The 18,465-nt window shown below is 36.2% G+C and overlaps 1 protein-coding gene across 1 annotated transcript in view; it reads right to left on the minus strand.

Moving 5' to 3' along the window:
* LOC150109208 (plexin-B-like) overlaps positions 1–18,465 on the minus strand; it is a 792,153-nt gene that overhangs the window by 271,327 nt on the left and 502,361 nt on the right. The window contains exon 17 of the mRNA XM_090406262.1: positions 15,540–15,685. Within this exon, the coding sequence (XP_090262388.1) occupies positions 15,540–15,685 (146 nt within the window). The remainder of the gene's footprint in view (positions 1–15,539; positions 15,686–18,465) is intronic.

Raw genomic sequence — 18,465 nt, forward strand, 5'->3', positions numbered from 1 at the left:
AAACATAAGGTACCTAATTATGTGTGCAGTAGTCAAGATGTGGCTGAATCATAACCTCATAACCTTATAAAGAAGGAAAATAACCTTATCTTTACTTGTCAGTGGGTTTGATTATCATACAAATATTCTTTGAACTATTCTGCCAACTTTTGCAATAAGTCCTCTAAGCTTCAACTCTGTTCATCATTATCCCCCAGATTCTTAGTCTCATGAATTTTGTGCAATCCATTACCATCAATGTGATACACAGTATATAACCTTTTCAACTCAAAGTGCATAACCTTATACTTTGCAACATTAAATTAATAACCATTATCTTTCACTACAATGTCAATTTATTCAAATCATCCTGCAGAATATCTACATCACCGTTATCAACTACTACTCTCCAAGTCTTGCACCATCAGTAAACAAACTGAATACCCCATTAAATCATTCCTTATATCATTAATATACAAATTAAATAGTAGCTCTAGTACAAAGTCCTAATGCGCCACTAGTCACCTTCATTTTCCTAGAGTCCACTCCACAATGTACTACACTTATGTGTCTGTCCGCCATCCCTCTATCCATGCCAACAAGCGTTATATCGATTCTCATTTGCTTCAACTTTTGTAATAGTTTTCCACATGGTATTCTGTTAAATACCTTGGCAAAATCTATGTATCATGGTGTAGCCATCTCCCTTATCTAATTCTGCTATCACTCTATTATAAAATGTGAATAAATTATTAAGGTAAGACTTATATTTTAAAAAGCCATGCTGCCCAGCATAGAGTATCCTATTCCAATTCACCCATTTCTGGGTTTTACCTTTAACCAACTTTATCAATATTTTAACCACCACACCTGAGATATCCATTGGTCTGTAATTTTCTATTCCTGTCTTGAATCCACTTTAATGTAATGAAACAAGTTTATCCTCTTTCCTCCCTTGGAACCTTGCCAGAGATGACATCGATTAAACAACTTCATCAGAGGTACTGCCAATTCTGTTGCACATTCTTGTAGCACATGGGCTGACATACTATCCAGTCCCACTGCTTTATTCACATTGATATTTTTAAATATGTTGGGCACCTTCAGTTCTACCTCAATTTTGGCATCAATTTCTGTTACAGACTGATGAAGACTGATGATACACCAGTGCAAAGTGATTGTTAAGTAACTCAACTATTTCTGCTTCTGGCACTTTTCTACCATTGGCACTGAGCAACATTATCCTTCCATAGTCATTCTTCTTCTTACTTGCTGCATAGGGAAAAAAAAATTTTTGGATTTACTTTGGCTGGCTTAACTAATTTTCTCTCATAATGATTTGGCCTCTCTAACCATACTATATGACCTTCCTACCTGCACTTTATAGTGCTTATGTATATGCTGATCACAATTTTCTTTATATTCCCTCCACAATGTTTTCTTTTTTTTGCAGCTCCTGCTTTATATCTCTACTCATCCACTTAACCCCAATTGGGTTTATCCTCCTGACTGTGAGTATGCAGTCTGATACTTCTTCTCTGAAACCATTCATAATTACTTCCCATGCAATACTGATGTTCTTTCATTATCACTTCATATGCCATGGCACTGCTCCAAGCTGCCTCCAAATCTGTCATAATTGTCAGCTTTGTAATTCAACATAAAGACTTTCTTGACAGAGAATTCCATATGTTTATCAACCTCCCAGAAGAAGAAAAAGCCTGCATAGTCACTTTCTCCTACTGGAGACAGAATGTTTATCTTGGATATGGATACAGCTTCTGATGATATTACCAGATCCAATACTCTAAAATCCCTGGTCTCTCCTATTGACATGCTGTATTAGTTAATTTTCCCTTGAACAACTGTATAAATTCCACTTCTATCTTGCCACATCCCTTTTCCTCCCTCCAGTGTATGTCACCTCTATAATAATTGCTTGACCTAAACTCATTGTGATTGCCTATGCATTGCATCAACATCTCCCTTCTCTGTCTACAGCAGCAACCAACAATATATTTTGTCCTATTCTGTCTCACACCAGATAGCCTCAAATGAACAGTTTATTTTAAATAAAATACAGATATTAACCAGTCTATTTAAAAACATTTTGCAATGTATTAAGTTCTGTCAATGTAGTGATAGTGGTGGTGGTGATATAATCTTTAGCACGAATGACTATCGATGAGCCAATTTCTCCCATGCAGGCATTTTAGCAGTTCCAGTATATTTTGTATATTCTCAAATGCTTTTAATTGAGTACATTCCTTTGGAGATCACAGCACCAAGTGTAGTTTTCATAGTTAAATTAACTTGTTCTGGCTTGTTCTTTAAGTATTTTAACATCAGAGATTACACTAGTGTATAAGTGTATAGTAATGCCTTTGTATGAAGAGGACGCTGAAGTGGGAAACATCATCAACAATTTTTCTGGGGTATTTTTTGACACAGTTCTTTAGTGGCAGTTGTAGAATGTGATTTGGTTTCTACTTTTTTTTGTTTCTTTATTATCTTGTAATAGTGTTGCAGCCGAGTGGCATAATGTTTGATCGTACAATTTTTTTTTTTTTTTTTGCATAGAATAGTGCTCAGAGAAAGAGCACCATTCCATGTGGTATACCAACCAGTATGCATTTGGTTTAAGTTATTTTTTACTTTATCACAGAGCTTGAAACAGAGAAAGTTATAGGAAGTTTCTTCACTTAGTTATAAAGTATATTATATTGATAAGAAATTATATTCTTGTTTTAATCCTTATTCAAGTGTAAGCAAATAAAGTTTACACATAAAGTATCTTCACAAATTAGTCTATGTGTACACAGAGGTACATAACTCATTATCCCATAAAGCAAAACACACTTCCTTTTACATATGTATATTGCTATTCATTATGGGAAAGGTCACTATCCTTTCCCACCTGAAAGGTTGAAACTTGACTGGTTTCAACTTTTCCTGGGATGAAAAGTAAAGAGATGTTCATCATAAGTCTAGAGTAGTATAGGGGTGCAAGAGAACTTGATAGTATTAGGAGAAAGAAAAGACAGGTGGATAGTTGGAGAGAAACTACTAAAAGACCAACTGAAACTAAAATTCAGAGATGACTGGTACCCAGGTGATTAGCCTTATCTAAGTTAGCCACCTTGAGTTAGCCTTCTCTGCCTGGGATTGCTCACCAGTCATCCTGGCAGCTGACAATAACTAAGAGGATAGAACCATGTGAAAAACCTCTCATAATAAAAATACGCAGAATTTTATTGTCCCTTGGTGAATATTGCATAATGTAGGTGGTTTACGCTACCTAACCAAAAATTTGATATTCTCCTAGAATGCCTCTTTCTAAATATAAAAATCTTCTGATTGAAAAATCAAATTTCCATAATACGATACTGTAATGAATTTGTTGATTATGATTATATGGAACACAACAGACTGGAATGTGATGAGATGAAATCTAATTGATGAGATCTAATTCTCTTGATTATAGAGCTATATAATAACCAAGAAGCTACAGTAAAAAGCATCTTTGGAGAAAGTGTTCAAGTGGGAAAAGGGGTGCAGCAGGGTTGTATATTGTTGCCCTATCTTTTTAATATTTATACTGAATATATTATGAGAATGGCTGACTTAGACACAGCAGAAATTAAGATTGGTGAGAGAAAAATAAATAATTTAAGATATTCAGATGTCCAGCAGAAATTAAAGAAGTTCTGGAGCAGTTGATTTTATGTTTATGATTGAGGGAGATAAAATAGAGGTGGTTGAAGGTTATGATTTACTAGGGTCCAGAACAAAAAAATGATAGTAAATGTGAAGATGAAATTAAAAGAAGGATAGTCATGGAAAAAAAAAAAGCTATGTTCAACCTGACAAAAATTATGAAAGATAGAGATGTTAGTAAGGCCATGAAAGTTAGAACTGTCAAAGCAATGGTATTTCCAGTAGTGATGTGTGGATGTGAAAGCTGGATCATTAACCCACTCATGCATAAGAGCTTCATATGAGGACACATAAAAATGATGTCCCCAGATGAGGACATCATTTTTAACATATACAGGGCACAAATTTAGCAAAATTAATGAATTCATGATAACACTGTAAGATTAAATAGTACTGTATCATCATTATAATTTTTTATAAATGAATATAAAAATTCATGCATGAGAGGGTTAAGAAGAAAGTGAATTGATTCATTTGAATTATGGGTGCAAAGGAGACTTAAGAATCCAATACACCAAGAATGTCTAATAAGAAGGTTTGAGAAAATATTAAAAAAAAGAATGCTCCCTCCTTGGAAGCAATGATCACTAAATAGAAATTAATGTACTTTGAGAAAATTATGCAAGCAGATGAATAATTGGACAAGGCAGTTATGGTTATGTTAGGGAAAATTGAGAGCACGAGAAAGAGAGGAAGACAACAAAAAAGTTGGATGGACAACATAAAGGAACTTACAACTGCAGAAAAAAAATTAAAAGAGGCTGAGTGAATGAACAGGCTTTGTTCATAAGATTAGAAACAACTGAATGACACATAACAACAACAACGAATTTGTATATAATAGTGTTGGTTTTCAAAGCCATGTTTCTTCCTAACCTTCCATAAATGATATTTTAACTCATTAATTATAGAAAACAAAATTCTCTTCCTGCTGACAGGTGAGAGATATTGAAAAAAAAAGGGGGGGAAAAGCCCATTCTGTTGTAAGTGATGGAATGCCTAACACACTTTACATAATCTGGTCCAAATAAACACAGCAAGAGAGAGCAGCTATAGAATGCAAGTTTTGCTGTTTCCAATCTGTAGTAATGTCACAGATTAAAGAATGTCAATGCCAGAATGCTGTAAAAGTCTTAGACTTAAGCAGAGAATGGCACAGTATTCTTGACTCTTGGGCGATTGTAATCATATATTCCTAATAGCAGGAGATGAAAACCCAGGTAGTACAAGAAAAGGTCTGTACATGTATGATTGGTCTGCAATATTTTATGAATTTTTGAGCCTGTATTGCTTAAATAGCAGAATTTTAAGTCCAAAGCCTAAGTATTTCTTTGATAGTTGAAGAAATTCCTTTTTTAACTTCCTGTTATTGGCTGAACCAAAAATTGCACAGGTTTATGATATAATTGTTTTTCTTCAGCTTCTGTAATGACTGTCATATTTATTATATACAGCTGAGCAGGGAAGATTATGGTTTTTAGTACTATGACTTTAGAAAAAAAAGAAGGGTTGTCCAATTTCCCAGTCTTCTAAGATTTCATTGTTTTTGTGAATAAGTTCTAGAACTAGTAATATTGGATAATGAAGAAAGCACTTCCAAGTATGGTGAGATGTTCTCCCTTCCAAAAACTGTTAATTTTGTCTTATCAGCATTGGCAGTTAGTCCACTGATTTTGTTGAATTTTTCCAAAATGCCAAAAAAAGCTGTATGTTGACTCATTATCCTTGAAAGTGCTTATGGCATCATCCGCATATGTTAATATTTTATTTTCCTTCATAGCAGAGAGAACTGTTATCCCTTGCACATCATATGAACTGTCAATTTCCTGCAAAAAAGGATTCCAGAACTGCTAAGAGCAGGGGACTAAGAGAACAACCTTAACTTCTTTTTAAATTTTGATCAGGTCTGATAGGAATCCATTAACTAGGAAGCATGTAGTTGTATTGGCAGAGTGTCCTTTAATGATGGATAGCAGTCTTTTGCCCACTCCAATTTGCTTGAGGATGTGGAACAAAAAGTGATGCCAGATATTATCAAATGCTTGAGTAAGTTCAACCTTTACTGAGCTCTCATCAGAGGGAGACATACCCAGGTAAATACAAAGGTTGAATTAATGTAAAATTCATATATTTTCCATAACAGAATAAGAAAATGGTGTATCACTATATTATTACAATACTTGGAATCAGATAAAGTTATAGGAAGATTATATTATTGTTTTAATCCTCACTCAAGTGTAAGCAAACAAAATTTGTACATGAAAAATCTTCATGACTAGTCTACTGGGTCTGACATTCACTGATAAAACTTCAGTAAAGGTCAAAACTGGTCTGAGTGGTGATTCTTCCCAAAATGCAGAGCAATACATGCATCCATAACGTAATACTATGTGAAGTCAACAGCTTCTACATAGAAGTATGTTGGCCTGGTTGGCCGGGTGGTTAGCATATCCGCTCTCCAGCCAAAAGGCTGCGGGTTCGAATCCCACCGTGGGCATGTATGTTTGTGACTGTCTGTGAAAGTACTAGTGGTGGTGGTAGTTAGCAGTAGATGGCATTGCTGTTAGACGATGAAGGTTGGTGGAGTAGTGAGCAAAGAGTTGTAGAGTAGATGCCCTCCCTTGATGAGTCTTTGGACTCTTGTGTAGAGGCTTAAGTGCTGTGAGGACATTATGTTGGAGGTTTAATGGATTTTTTGCATTTTGCACCATTGTTGCACCATTATTTAATGGACATTATGTTGGAGGTTTAATGCATTAAACCTCCAACATAATGTCCTCACAGCACTTAAGCCTCTACACGAGAATTCTATTCATCCATGGAGAAGATTTAGCACGTAAATCGAAGCAATACGGTAAGTCAAAACTACGACTATCTAGACAACAAAATAGGCTGACCTTTTTAAAAAGATGTCGGGATACAAGAGTGACACCAAAATGTGTTAAAATGAAGACCAATTTCCATTCCAAAAAAGCACTCCGTATATATAAACGTGCCAGCCTAGCATTACTACGTGAGCAAATCGCCTCTACTCGTGCCGCCCTCACAGTGACGAACGCCGCCATTGGCTCCTTACATTCAGAGCTCTCCACCGTTCTTAACCCTGAACTTTGGTCGATTCTCTCTGACATTTCGGAAACTTCCACACAGAGAGAAGTTCAAAAAATAAAAAACAAACACATCAAGAAATACAGCAACCTGGTTAAAGACAAACCACAACCACAAATTCAACCGCTCCAGACAGTAATAAACCACTCTTCCAAAAGGCTCAACGAGGATGCTGTCAGCGCCCTTGGCCTCGGCCGTAATTTTGCCTTCGCCTGAAAGACGTGCCAGTGCTCGATGTAATGGTTAACGTCGAACGGGGGATCGGTCACTTACCGTCGGAGGTAGCCAACAATATCAGACTCGACGTAGCCAACATCCTCGCTCACTCTTCGCCTCCAAAAAGTAACTTATCTTATGCCCAACGCATGGCTCTCCAGAAACTACGCAAAGAAAAAGTATCGCCATCACCAGAGCGGATAAGGGTAATGCCACAGTTGTTCTTAATACCAGCGAATACAATCGTAAAATGAACATTATTCTCCGCGATCGCGCTACCTACATCCCGCTAGAACACGACCCCACAAAAACACAAGTTAAGAAATTAAAAATCTTACTTAAAAAAGTAACCTCCTGGCCCCCTGACGTCACGAAAAAACTTAAACCTTTCCGCTCCCGTCCCCCCCGAATATACGGTTTACCAAAAATCCACAAACCCAATTCCCCACTCAGACCTATAGTAGATGCCACCAATGCGCCTTGTTACAGACTGTCTAAACAGCTGGCCAACTCTCTGTCCCCCCTCACCGGAAATTCAGCTTCCTATATAAAAAACTCGACCCACTTTAAAGCCCTCACAGAAAATTTAACCTTGAACAATACAGACATATTAGTAAGCTTTGATATCTCCTCTTTGTTTACCAATATTCCTTTAACTGACACTTTATCTCTCTTAGAAAACGTTTTCACCTCTGACATCTTAGTTCTCTTTTCCTTTGCCATCAACTCTGGGTATTTCTCTTGGAATAACAAAATCTACAAGCAGGTAGAAGGAACCGCCATGGGTTCCCCCCCTCACCCCCCCTTGCCAATTTCTATATGGAAGATTTCGAAAAACGAGCCATAGACTCAGCCCCACTCAAACCTTCTATCTGGCTAAGATATGTAGATGATGTGTTCTCCATTTGGCCTCATGGCCCAGACACGTTAGACTCCTTCCTTGGTCATCTCAATAGCCTACATCCAAGAATCCAGTTTACTATGGAAAAGGAAAAGAACAATTGTTTACCCTTCCTAGACACCTTAGTCACGCGCCTGCCTAATGATACACTTGCCTTCACTGTATACAGAAAACCCACACACACAGGCAGATACATTCACAAACTCTCCCACCACCACCCCTCACAACAATATGGCATCATTAAAACCCTTACCAAGAGAGCCCACAATCTTTGTTCCAGTGGAACCGCCCTCACTACTGAGCTTAACCACATACACAGAACTTTCCTCTCCAATGGCTACAGCGAACACAGCATCAAAAAAATAATCAATTCCTCCCCCATTCCCCATCCCTCTCGTCAATAAGATTTTAAAAATGCCATCACCATACCCTACATCTGAGGCACTTCGGAAAAAATAGCCAAGACACTAAAAAAGTATAACCTACACACAGCATATAAGCCCTACCGCAAACTTGCTACCCTTATCCGTTCTACGAAAGATCAGCTCCCTCTTCTCTCTCTGCCTGGAGTTTACAAAGTACCCTGTTCCTGTAAGCTTGCGTACTTTGGACAGACAGGCAGATCAGCATCCATCCGCCTCGAGGAACACGTCATACATCGTTAAACACAACTATGGCCATTCAGGCTTGGCTGACCATGTTTTGGACACCACCCACAGAGTATCATGGAAGAAAACCACCATGCTCCACCACAGCAAATTTAAGAAAGAGACTTTTCTTAAAAGCAGCAGCAACTCTCAGAAACCAACCAAATCTTAACAAATACGGTTGCATTAAGCTTCCGAAGATTTGGGAAACACTCATCACCAGAGGTCCCACCTTACATTCCAGGCCACCTACTACCGCCCTTAGAGGGCGCTCCACCTAGATAGGACTTTAGTGTCACCCAGGTGGTTGGGCTTAGTATTGTAAGTTTTTGTGTGCATGTTACATTAATTGTTTTTGTAATCCCCGTAGATGTCCTAGTGACTAGGACGAAATATAGGAAGTATTAAATTATAATTTAATTCTTTTTGAGTGTTGTAAAAAATCCATTAAACCTCCAACATAAGAGTCTTTGGACTCCCTGGAGGTGTGATGTAATAATAATAATAAGAAGAACTTTCTTTGAAGGTTACATGGTGGTCAGCATTCATTGTGAAGAATTTATAGAGACAAAAGCATGCAAGTTGGAGTAATTACTTTTCTTATAAATTATGAAAACAACACTCAACGTTTCAACCTCTGTACCAAGGTTTGAATATAGTTTCACTATAAAACTTCTTTTATCATCTGTATATTATACTTATATGTAAAAAAATTATTCATTTTGTTAATTAATTTATATTTATGTATAACTTTTTATTTTTTATTTATTATTATTTTTTTTGTCAGAGGTCAGGCTAGGATAAACAATGAACAGCATTTAGATTTATCTTACTTTTGTATAGTGTCATGTAGCTTGTGTTCTGTGCATATGCATGTTTTTCTAATGATGACCTTGATATAGAGGTTGAAATGTTGAGTGTTATTTTCATAATTAAAGTAAAGTAATCACTCCAATATGTGTGCTTTTGTTCTCACAACGAATCTACATATAGAAGTAGACCAGTCAAGAAGATAATTCATGTGTGTACTTTGCTTACACTCGAATAAGGATTCAAACAAGAATATAATTTCTTATCAAGTATAATATACAGAGTTTTGAGAGAAAGATGGCATTCAGCCATATCAAGATCTGATCAGTAGATCAGCAAATAGAACTCTTTTCCTTGAAATATACAGGAAGCTGATAGATAATGAATGGTATTTGCATGTTACCTTCATCACTTCCCCATACAAAACCTGTCATGATCAAACATTACGTCATAAAGCTCTAACCTTATTAAAAGACAAGAATGAGCAAAAAAGCAGAACAAAAATTCTCTCCTACAGATCTTTCTTTTAAGGTTACAGAGTGGTCAGCATTCATTATGGAGACCAAAAACATGTGTCGGAGTAATTACTTTACTTCTTCTCTTCAAGGATTAAACATTTGCCTATTCCAGCTTCACTGATCTTTCCATCTTGCTGCTGGTCTTCTTCCTCTCTCTCTCTCTCTCTCTTTCCCTTTGGTCTATCTTATGAAAATTATGAAAATAACTTCTTTTAGATGTTCTTTCAATTTCTCTCTATATTTGTTGATCTTTTCATTGATGCTATAAATATCTAGTTATTTTCTAACTCATTCAATTAATTTACTTATAATTATGAAATAATTTTACTTATATAAATTTACATGAACTTATAAGAATTTATAAAAATTTACTTATAATTATTCTCTCCCACAGATACTACAAAATTACTATAGGAAAAAAAAATATCTAAAATGACCAAGAAAAATAGTGTTTGAAGACCTTCTTTTCAGTCATTTTCTGTCCACTGTTGGATGAAGGCCTCCTCCTCCAGTGCTTTCCACCTTTCTCTGTTCTTGGCAATGGTTGACAATTTTCCTCAACAAAATTTGACAATTCATCACTCCACCTTCTTTTAGAACATTCTTGGCCTCGTTTCCCTTCTTTTGAAATCCAGTTCATTAGTATGGTGGTCCATCACTCATCTTCTCTTCTGGATAGATGTCTGGCCCTCTCCATTTTTCTTTGAGTTGTTGATGTTGTTGTTAGTTTATTTGCCCAGTGCTTTTGTTAGTGACCAAGTTTCACAGCCATATGTGATGACTAGAAGTATACACTGGTTAAATGTCTTCCTTTTTAAACAGATTGGGACATCATTGTTTTGAAAAATGCTTTTCAATTTTCTGAATGCACTCCAGGCAAGTTGAACTCCCCTAGTTATTTCCTTTTCGAGTCCACAGTTTAGATCAATGAGATGACCTAAGTATGTATATGAAGAGACTCTTTCCAAGAAAATGTTTTCTATTATGTTTTTTGGTGTTATAAAATGATTAAACATGATTTTAGTTTTTTCTCTGTTTATTTTTAGACCGACTTTTCTTTTTTCATGATATAGGTCTTCTATCATTATATTAAGGTCTTCTGGAGTGTTTGCAAAAATTATGATATCATCTGCATATCTTAGGTGTGTTAAGTTTCTGTTATTAATTTTTATACCAAGGTTTGTCCAGTTTATATTATTAAATATTTCTTGAAAGACTGCTGTAAAGATTTTGGATGATAAAGAGTCTCCTTGTCGGACACCTTTTTCAATTGATATTTTATTGCTACTCGTGTGAAGTTAGATTGTTGCTGTTGTAGTGTGGTATATTTCCTGGAGGAGGTCCATATATTCTCCAGGAACTCCCTAATTCTGGAGTGCTTTGATTATTGCATTAGTTCTGATGGAGTTAAATGCTTTTTCATAATCAATAAAGGCTAAACAGAGAGGCAATTGGTTTCCTTGTGCTTTTTCTATTATTTGTTTTACTGCATGAATATGATCAATTGTGTTAAAGCCTTTATGGAATCCTGCTTGTTCTACTGGTTGATTTGAGTCTAGAAGAGGGGGGTTAACCTGTTTGTTATTACTTTTGTGAATGGGGGATGAATTTTAAATGCAATGGAGAAGCGTTATTTATATTTGATTTATCTATTGAAGGATAACCATAGAGTTCTTTATAAAATTCTTCTAGCCTGCTTAGGATTTGTTCGTGGTTCCTTATTGTAGTTCCATTCTTATCTTTTATTGTAGTTATTTGACTTTTGCCAACTAATAAATGTTTTCTTAGTATTTTCATATTTTTATTGTTTCCAATTGTTTCTTTTATTTTTTTTTAGTGTTATATAAGAGCTTATTTCATTTCTCATATTTTTCCTTATTGTTCTGCATATTTTATTTTGCACAGTTCTGCATATTCTATTTTAGAAATTAAGTTTTTGTTTTGTTTCACCCAGGATAAAAATCTCATTCATAAAAAAGTAGCTGCTGTAATCCATATCATTTTGTAGAAAGTTTTTTCACTTAGCTACAAATTAAATTAAGCTTGCAAATAATTTATAATTTATATTTGGATAATGCTTGAATAAAGAATAAACTCCACTTGCAATCTTCCTATGCCCTGATACTCCCCCCCCCCCCCAATATACAACTCTCTGATATCAGAGATCCAATCACCAATTCAATCCACTAACCTAATATCCAAACCCATATGATGTAACTTAAAAACAGCTTGTCATGTGGCACCCTGTCAAATGTCTTGGAAAAAATTCAAAAAAAATGACAGTGTATGCCTTACCTTAATCTACTGCTCTTATTACTCTTTTGCAAAAGGTAACCAACCAGATTACTAAAACAGCACCCTTCAACAAATCGATGCTGGCCTGCATAAACAGCATTACCCTCATCTGCCCAATTTCTCCAAACTCTTAACAACTACAGACAGAAATACAAACGGCCAATAGTTTGATACCTTCACTCTACCACCACCCTTAAACAATATTACTATCTTACTCTCATTCCAATCTCTAGGAACCTGTCCCATTACAAGACTTTCATTAAACAGCGAAGTTAATGGCACAGTCAGTTCCATAGCACATTCCCTTAAAATGTGGTGAAATTCCATCTAGTCTCCCTGCCTTATTGACATTTAGTGTAATCAGTATTTGGAACAGATCCTCTTCATTCACTTATAACACTTTATAACTCATTATCGTTTTAGGAATAAAGTCTATAGTACCAGGATGGAACACTAATAATAAAGTGATCATTAAATAGCTCAACTATGTCATCTGCTTTGGTCACCTGATTCCCCATCTTCATCCCTCAAGATAATCCGTCCACTCTCATTTTTCCTCCTACTCGCCACATGGTGAAAAAACCTTAGAATTCTCCTTGGATTGCAGTGCCAGGCTCCTCTCATATTCTTATTTTTCTCTCCATACAATACTAGCCTCTTTCCTAGCCTGATGATTATGTTCCTCATGCAACTGTTCTCCACCTCTCTCTCTCTCTCTCTCTCTCTCTCTCTCTCTATATATATATATATATATATATATATATATATATATATATATATATATATATGCCTTCCATAATCTCTTTTTCTTCTGCAACTCCCCTTTTGTCATCCATTTGCCTCCAAATTTCTTTATCTTCTTCACTCAAAGTATACAATCTGTCATTGCTGTCAACAATTTTGCACTCATGACCTCCTCTTCCTTTAAATTCTTTCATCCATGGCACTGTTACAAGCTGGTTTCTAAGTTTATGATAGTCACCTGCCTTATAACTCCTTCACATAACTTCCTTCTTTTTGATACCTCCCCATGCCTATTAGCCTCCAAGTCAGGACTACATGGTCACTCTCACCAACAGGGGGGAAAGTATGCCATCTCAGTCACAATCAGATCCTCTGATGCTATGACCAAATCCAGAACTCTCGATCCTCATGTTCCCTCCACTACATGCTGCCTAAGACAGTTGTCCCTGAAGAAATCCAAAAATTCAGTTTCCTTATTACTGCATTCTGTCTCCTTTGCTCAGTATATATCACTATAGTTGGAGTCCCCCATAATAATTGCCTACTTTGCATTTGCCAAACTAATTTGCCTAAACATTTCCTGCTCACAACCATCTATATTCCCTAGTCTGTAGCAACACTCCACTAAATATCTTCTCCTATAAACATCCATCCTCATACAAATCTCTCAAAGCCATTAGTGTTATTTTCACTGAGATTTGCCACCCTGAGAGTACACAGTTCATCTCTTATCATGAGTAATACTCCACCACCACATTTACCTTCCCCTATCCTCCTAAAATATGCTATATCCTTCAATTTCTATCCCTGTTAGAATATCCTCAGCTAACCAACTTTCACTGATAACAACAACCTTTGGAGAGACTGAGTTAATCAATGCCACAAACTCATTCCCATTATTCCTATTGCTCTTGGCATTTGTATACAGAAAAAAAAACAGTATTGTCAGCCTTCTTATAGCCATTATTACTTTCCTCATACTCCATCTGGTTACTATCCCCACATGAGGCCATCCCTGCAACATTCCATATGTAAGTTCTAGTTTCCCATTTTCATCAGACTCATGTGCCCAGAAAATGCCAGAAAACCCAGAAAAGGCCAGCCTGGTTGGCTGAGTGGTTAGCGTATTTGCTCTCCAAACAAAAGGTTGTGGGTTCGAATCTCGCTGTGGGCATAGATGTTTGTGAAAATACTAGTGGTGATGATCGGCGGTAGATGGCATTGGTGTAGTTGATGTAGGTAGTTGCAGTTACTGGAGTGGTGGAGAGAGAGAGTTGTAGAGTAGGTGCCCTCCCTCAATGAGTCTTTGGACTCCCTGGAGGTGTTACATAATAATAATAATAACAATAATAATAATAAAAAAAAACAGTTGCTCCAAATGTCTGCATCCTCCTGCATTCAAATGCAATCTGTCTCTTGCATACAGCTCCCTTACATCCTCAAACATACTCCATGCATCCACATATTCCAGACCCCTTTTCCTTCAAATTCTCACTATTATCTCATCCATCATCACTGCTCTTCTCTCCTACTCTGCATTATCATACCAGGGCAAACAAGCTCACCATCTTTCCTTGGACACATTTTCTGTTGCACTGTCTAACATCACCCTCAAATCTCGTGCTACATGATTTACACTACCTCTCAGGTCATTCATCCCAACCATATTATCATCTCCTCCATACTTTTACTCCTCTTCACTGCCATTGCCACACACTACCATTGCCACATACACACCAAACAAGCACTCCTCTGGCACTCTACTCTGCACATCCCAAATCATCGAATCGCCATACATGATGCTCCAAATAGATTCATTCTTCCTTCTCTCACTTGCATCCCTGACTCTAACAGCTTGCAATCACTCACTCTCTCTCTCTCTCTCCTTTCTCTCCCACTCACCTCTCTATCCCTTGCTTCCACATTCTCTTGTTTTTCTGCAATTTCCTCTCTTCCACTGTCTTGCCTTTCTCTCTTCCTTGCTCTCTGATGATGTTCTCTTACACCTATTCCTGTTCCTCTCACACTAGCCAACCTCTCTATCCTTCCAAGATCTTCAACTTCACCCTCCTCAACTTAGTCTTCATTCCTTCCATCTCCTTTCTCAGCAGTTCTATTTCTCTCTCTCTCTCCATACATTCTGCCTTCAATTGTCATTCACACACACATAATCATGGTCATCAGACTAACCATCTCCATCTACTAAACTACCTGAGACTAAATCTATGTGTAGGTCTTTAACATTCTCTTCATCCTCCAACACACTACTGAGATATTTGAAAATATCTTAGGTGGGAGATAGATAAATTTCCACCTGGTGTGAGACAATTGCCCTGCTTATTAGAGGCATGAACTGGCGTGAAAAAGTTATGTTTGGTCTCTAGAGCAGGATTTCTGGACTACATAAAAATAATTTTAAAATGCCAAAAAAAATAATAATTAATGAAAATAAGGGGGGGGGGATCTTAACCCACCAATGGTACTAATGCATTATAAGTTTATGCCACTTACCCTTTTATGGGTAAGAGGCACATATATATATATTTTTTTCTTTATGCTATAAATGATTTAACTTGAACAGAATATATAATATGCACATTTTACCTTACAGAAATGCTATAGTTCACTGGAACACAAGGGATCCCTCCAATAGTAATTTTATTTTTAATTTCATCTATGCTTGTGCCAAGGTTGCTACCTTCAATTGAGACTAGAGTACCACCCTCAACAGGCCCACTGAGGGGATGAACCTAATTAATATTATTAACACATTATTTTAAATGTATACTTTAGCTTATTTATAAAAAAATGCATATATATATTAAATTTAGTTATACAACATGGTTACATTAGTAAATACAGATGATAATAATTAAACTTGCCAATCAGATTACAGCAAAGTACAAATGGAAAGAAATGTGAATTATGAAAATAAATACAACTCAATATTAAATATGCAATCTTTATGTGCATATAAAAATAATACTGCAGTAATCACACCAATAGAAATATATCTTATCAAGAGAGCAGTCTTTAAAAAAATAATATTATATTCTTCAATCACTATAAAAAAACCTTGAATTTATCAATGTGTAATATTGAACTATCATTAAAATGCCACTTAAGATCGCTATTTACACATCAAGTGGTGTAGAAGTAGTGATATATAATATGATAGTAGAGATGAGGGAGAGTCTATCACATCGTCTCCTTTAAGCAGCAGTTCAGAATTTAGAATGCTTGCCAAATGCCAGGCATTTGGCAGGAAGAAACAAAGAAACAAAGTATATATCAGAAAGGGAGAAACCTGGTATTCTCCAATGCTTTTTTTACCAATTAATGAATTAACCTTGCTGGCCTGGTTGGCCGAGTGGTTAGCGTATCTGCTCTCCAGCCAAAAGGATGCGGGTTCGAATCCCTCCATGGGCATGGATGTTTGCGATTGTCTGTGAAAATACTAGTGGTGGTGGTCAGCGGTAGATGGCATTGGTGTAGATGATGATGATGAACGTAGTTGTAGATGGTGGATTGAGTGGTGGAGTAGGTGCCCTCCATCGATGAGTCTTTGGACTCCCTGGAGTGTTATGTAATAATAATAATTAAATAAGCTAAAATAATTGTTATGAATCCCATAAAATTTATTGTTATTTTAATTCTCATCATCATTATTATGGATCTCATGGAATCATGGCTCATCGTGGAAGGCTTACCTTAGACAACACGTCATTCCTTAGACCTCTTCACTGTCTGCACTACCACTACCTTCTTAAGCAATGCCTTTCATGCTCCTATCACTTTCCATACTAAACATTTACTCCTTATGATCTTACTCACTACATCCTTTTACAACTTTTAGGGATGCTCTGTATCTTTATTCATTACCACTTGTTCATGTGGAATAAAAAATGAAAAAATCTTCCCAGTGTCAATCTGACAAACACCTCTAACAGCATAAATTTCTCAATCATATCACCTTTTCATCTCCTTTCCTCCAGACTCTATAAGTTACATGCCTTCAGTCTTATCCTCATAATTAATGTTTTGCAGTTTCAATATAATTTTTGTTAGTCGTCTCTTTCCTTTTTGTTATGCACCCTCTCTATAGTTACTTCATCTCCGTTAAATTCAGGTCACCAGATTTGAACAGAGTAATCCAGATGTGGCTTGACCTAGGCTTACACCAACAAACTATCATACTCTTATCACTGCTGGTCCATGTCCTCCTCAATATTGCAGCAATCTGGTTATCTTCACAACCTTTGTAATATGTTCCATGAAATCAAAATTTCTATCTATCTACCATCATCTCAAAATCTCTTGCTTCCTTCACTTTTTTCAGTATGGTTTTCCACCAAGAATGTGCAGTCTTCCATCTACTTTAAAGGTACATGTAGCATAATGATCAAACACTAAAAACATCACTACAGTAATAAACTTCAATGAAACGCACAGATATTTCATTGCTGAAATTAACAGTACATCATCAGTATATGGAAACAACAAGGTATATACAACAATCTGCTTACCAATTAAAGTAGTTGCCATGTGCTAGAGAAATATAAAAAAAACTATTTTTGTTATGTTTGAAGTTTTTTTTTTTTTTTGCACTTAGACTATAATAAATTTATATTTAAGAATTTAGAGACACAAAACACACATGCTGAAATGATTATTTTACTAATTATTAATAAAATAACACTTGACGTTTCAACCCCTGTATCGAGGTCATCATCAGAAGGATACATGTGTATAGGAACCAAGTGCATTCAATAGCAACCTGAAGACTCTTCCAAGGATCCTCTGCCACACCTAACCCACCCAGGGGTGTACAAAATACAATGCACATGTAACATACCATACATAGGGGAAACAGGGCGAATCATCCTAATTAGGAAGGATGAACACAAACAACATATTAAATACCTCCATTTTGGAAAAACCGGCCTTTCTGACCATTCACTGCAAACATATCACAGAACTGATTGGAAAGGTACCAAGTCCCTACACCACACCAAAACCTGGTTCGAGAGGAAATTCAAAGAGGCATGTGAAATGCTCAAACATAATCCAAATCTGAATAAAAATGATGGTCTAACCATTCCAAGAATGTGGAGGACCCATCTGCAACCTTCATAGCAACCACAAAGAAAAATCTCAATACAAGACCACTTGAAGTTTTTTTGTTTTTTTTACTGGAACATTCAATAGCAACCTGAACTGTACAAATCCAGAAGATAAATCGTAGTATAACAATATGAACTGTACAATTCCAGAAGAATCTTAGTACTGAACACTTTAGCAGAGTTTATTGTAGTTTTCATTTATTTATTTTATTTATTTTATTTTTGAATTAAAATTTTTTTTTTTTAATTTGTTCATTTTTTTTTATCACTAGAGGTCAGGCTAAGAAAAAGATCAGTTAATAAATTAGATTTAATTTACATTTATAGAGTGCAACAACATGTGGTTGATTCCTATACATGTATCCTTCTGATGATGACCTCGATACAGGGGTCAAAACGTCAAGTGT

The sequence above is a fragment of the Typopeltis vanoorti genome, chromosome 2, assembly GCF_054136105.1.
Source record: "Typopeltis vanoorti isolate ZY-2024b chromosome 2, IOZ_Tvanoo_1.0, whole genome shotgun sequence".
NCBI classification, from domain to species: domain Eukaryota; kingdom Metazoa; phylum Arthropoda; class Arachnida; order Uropygi; family Thelyphonidae; genus Typopeltis; species Typopeltis vanoorti.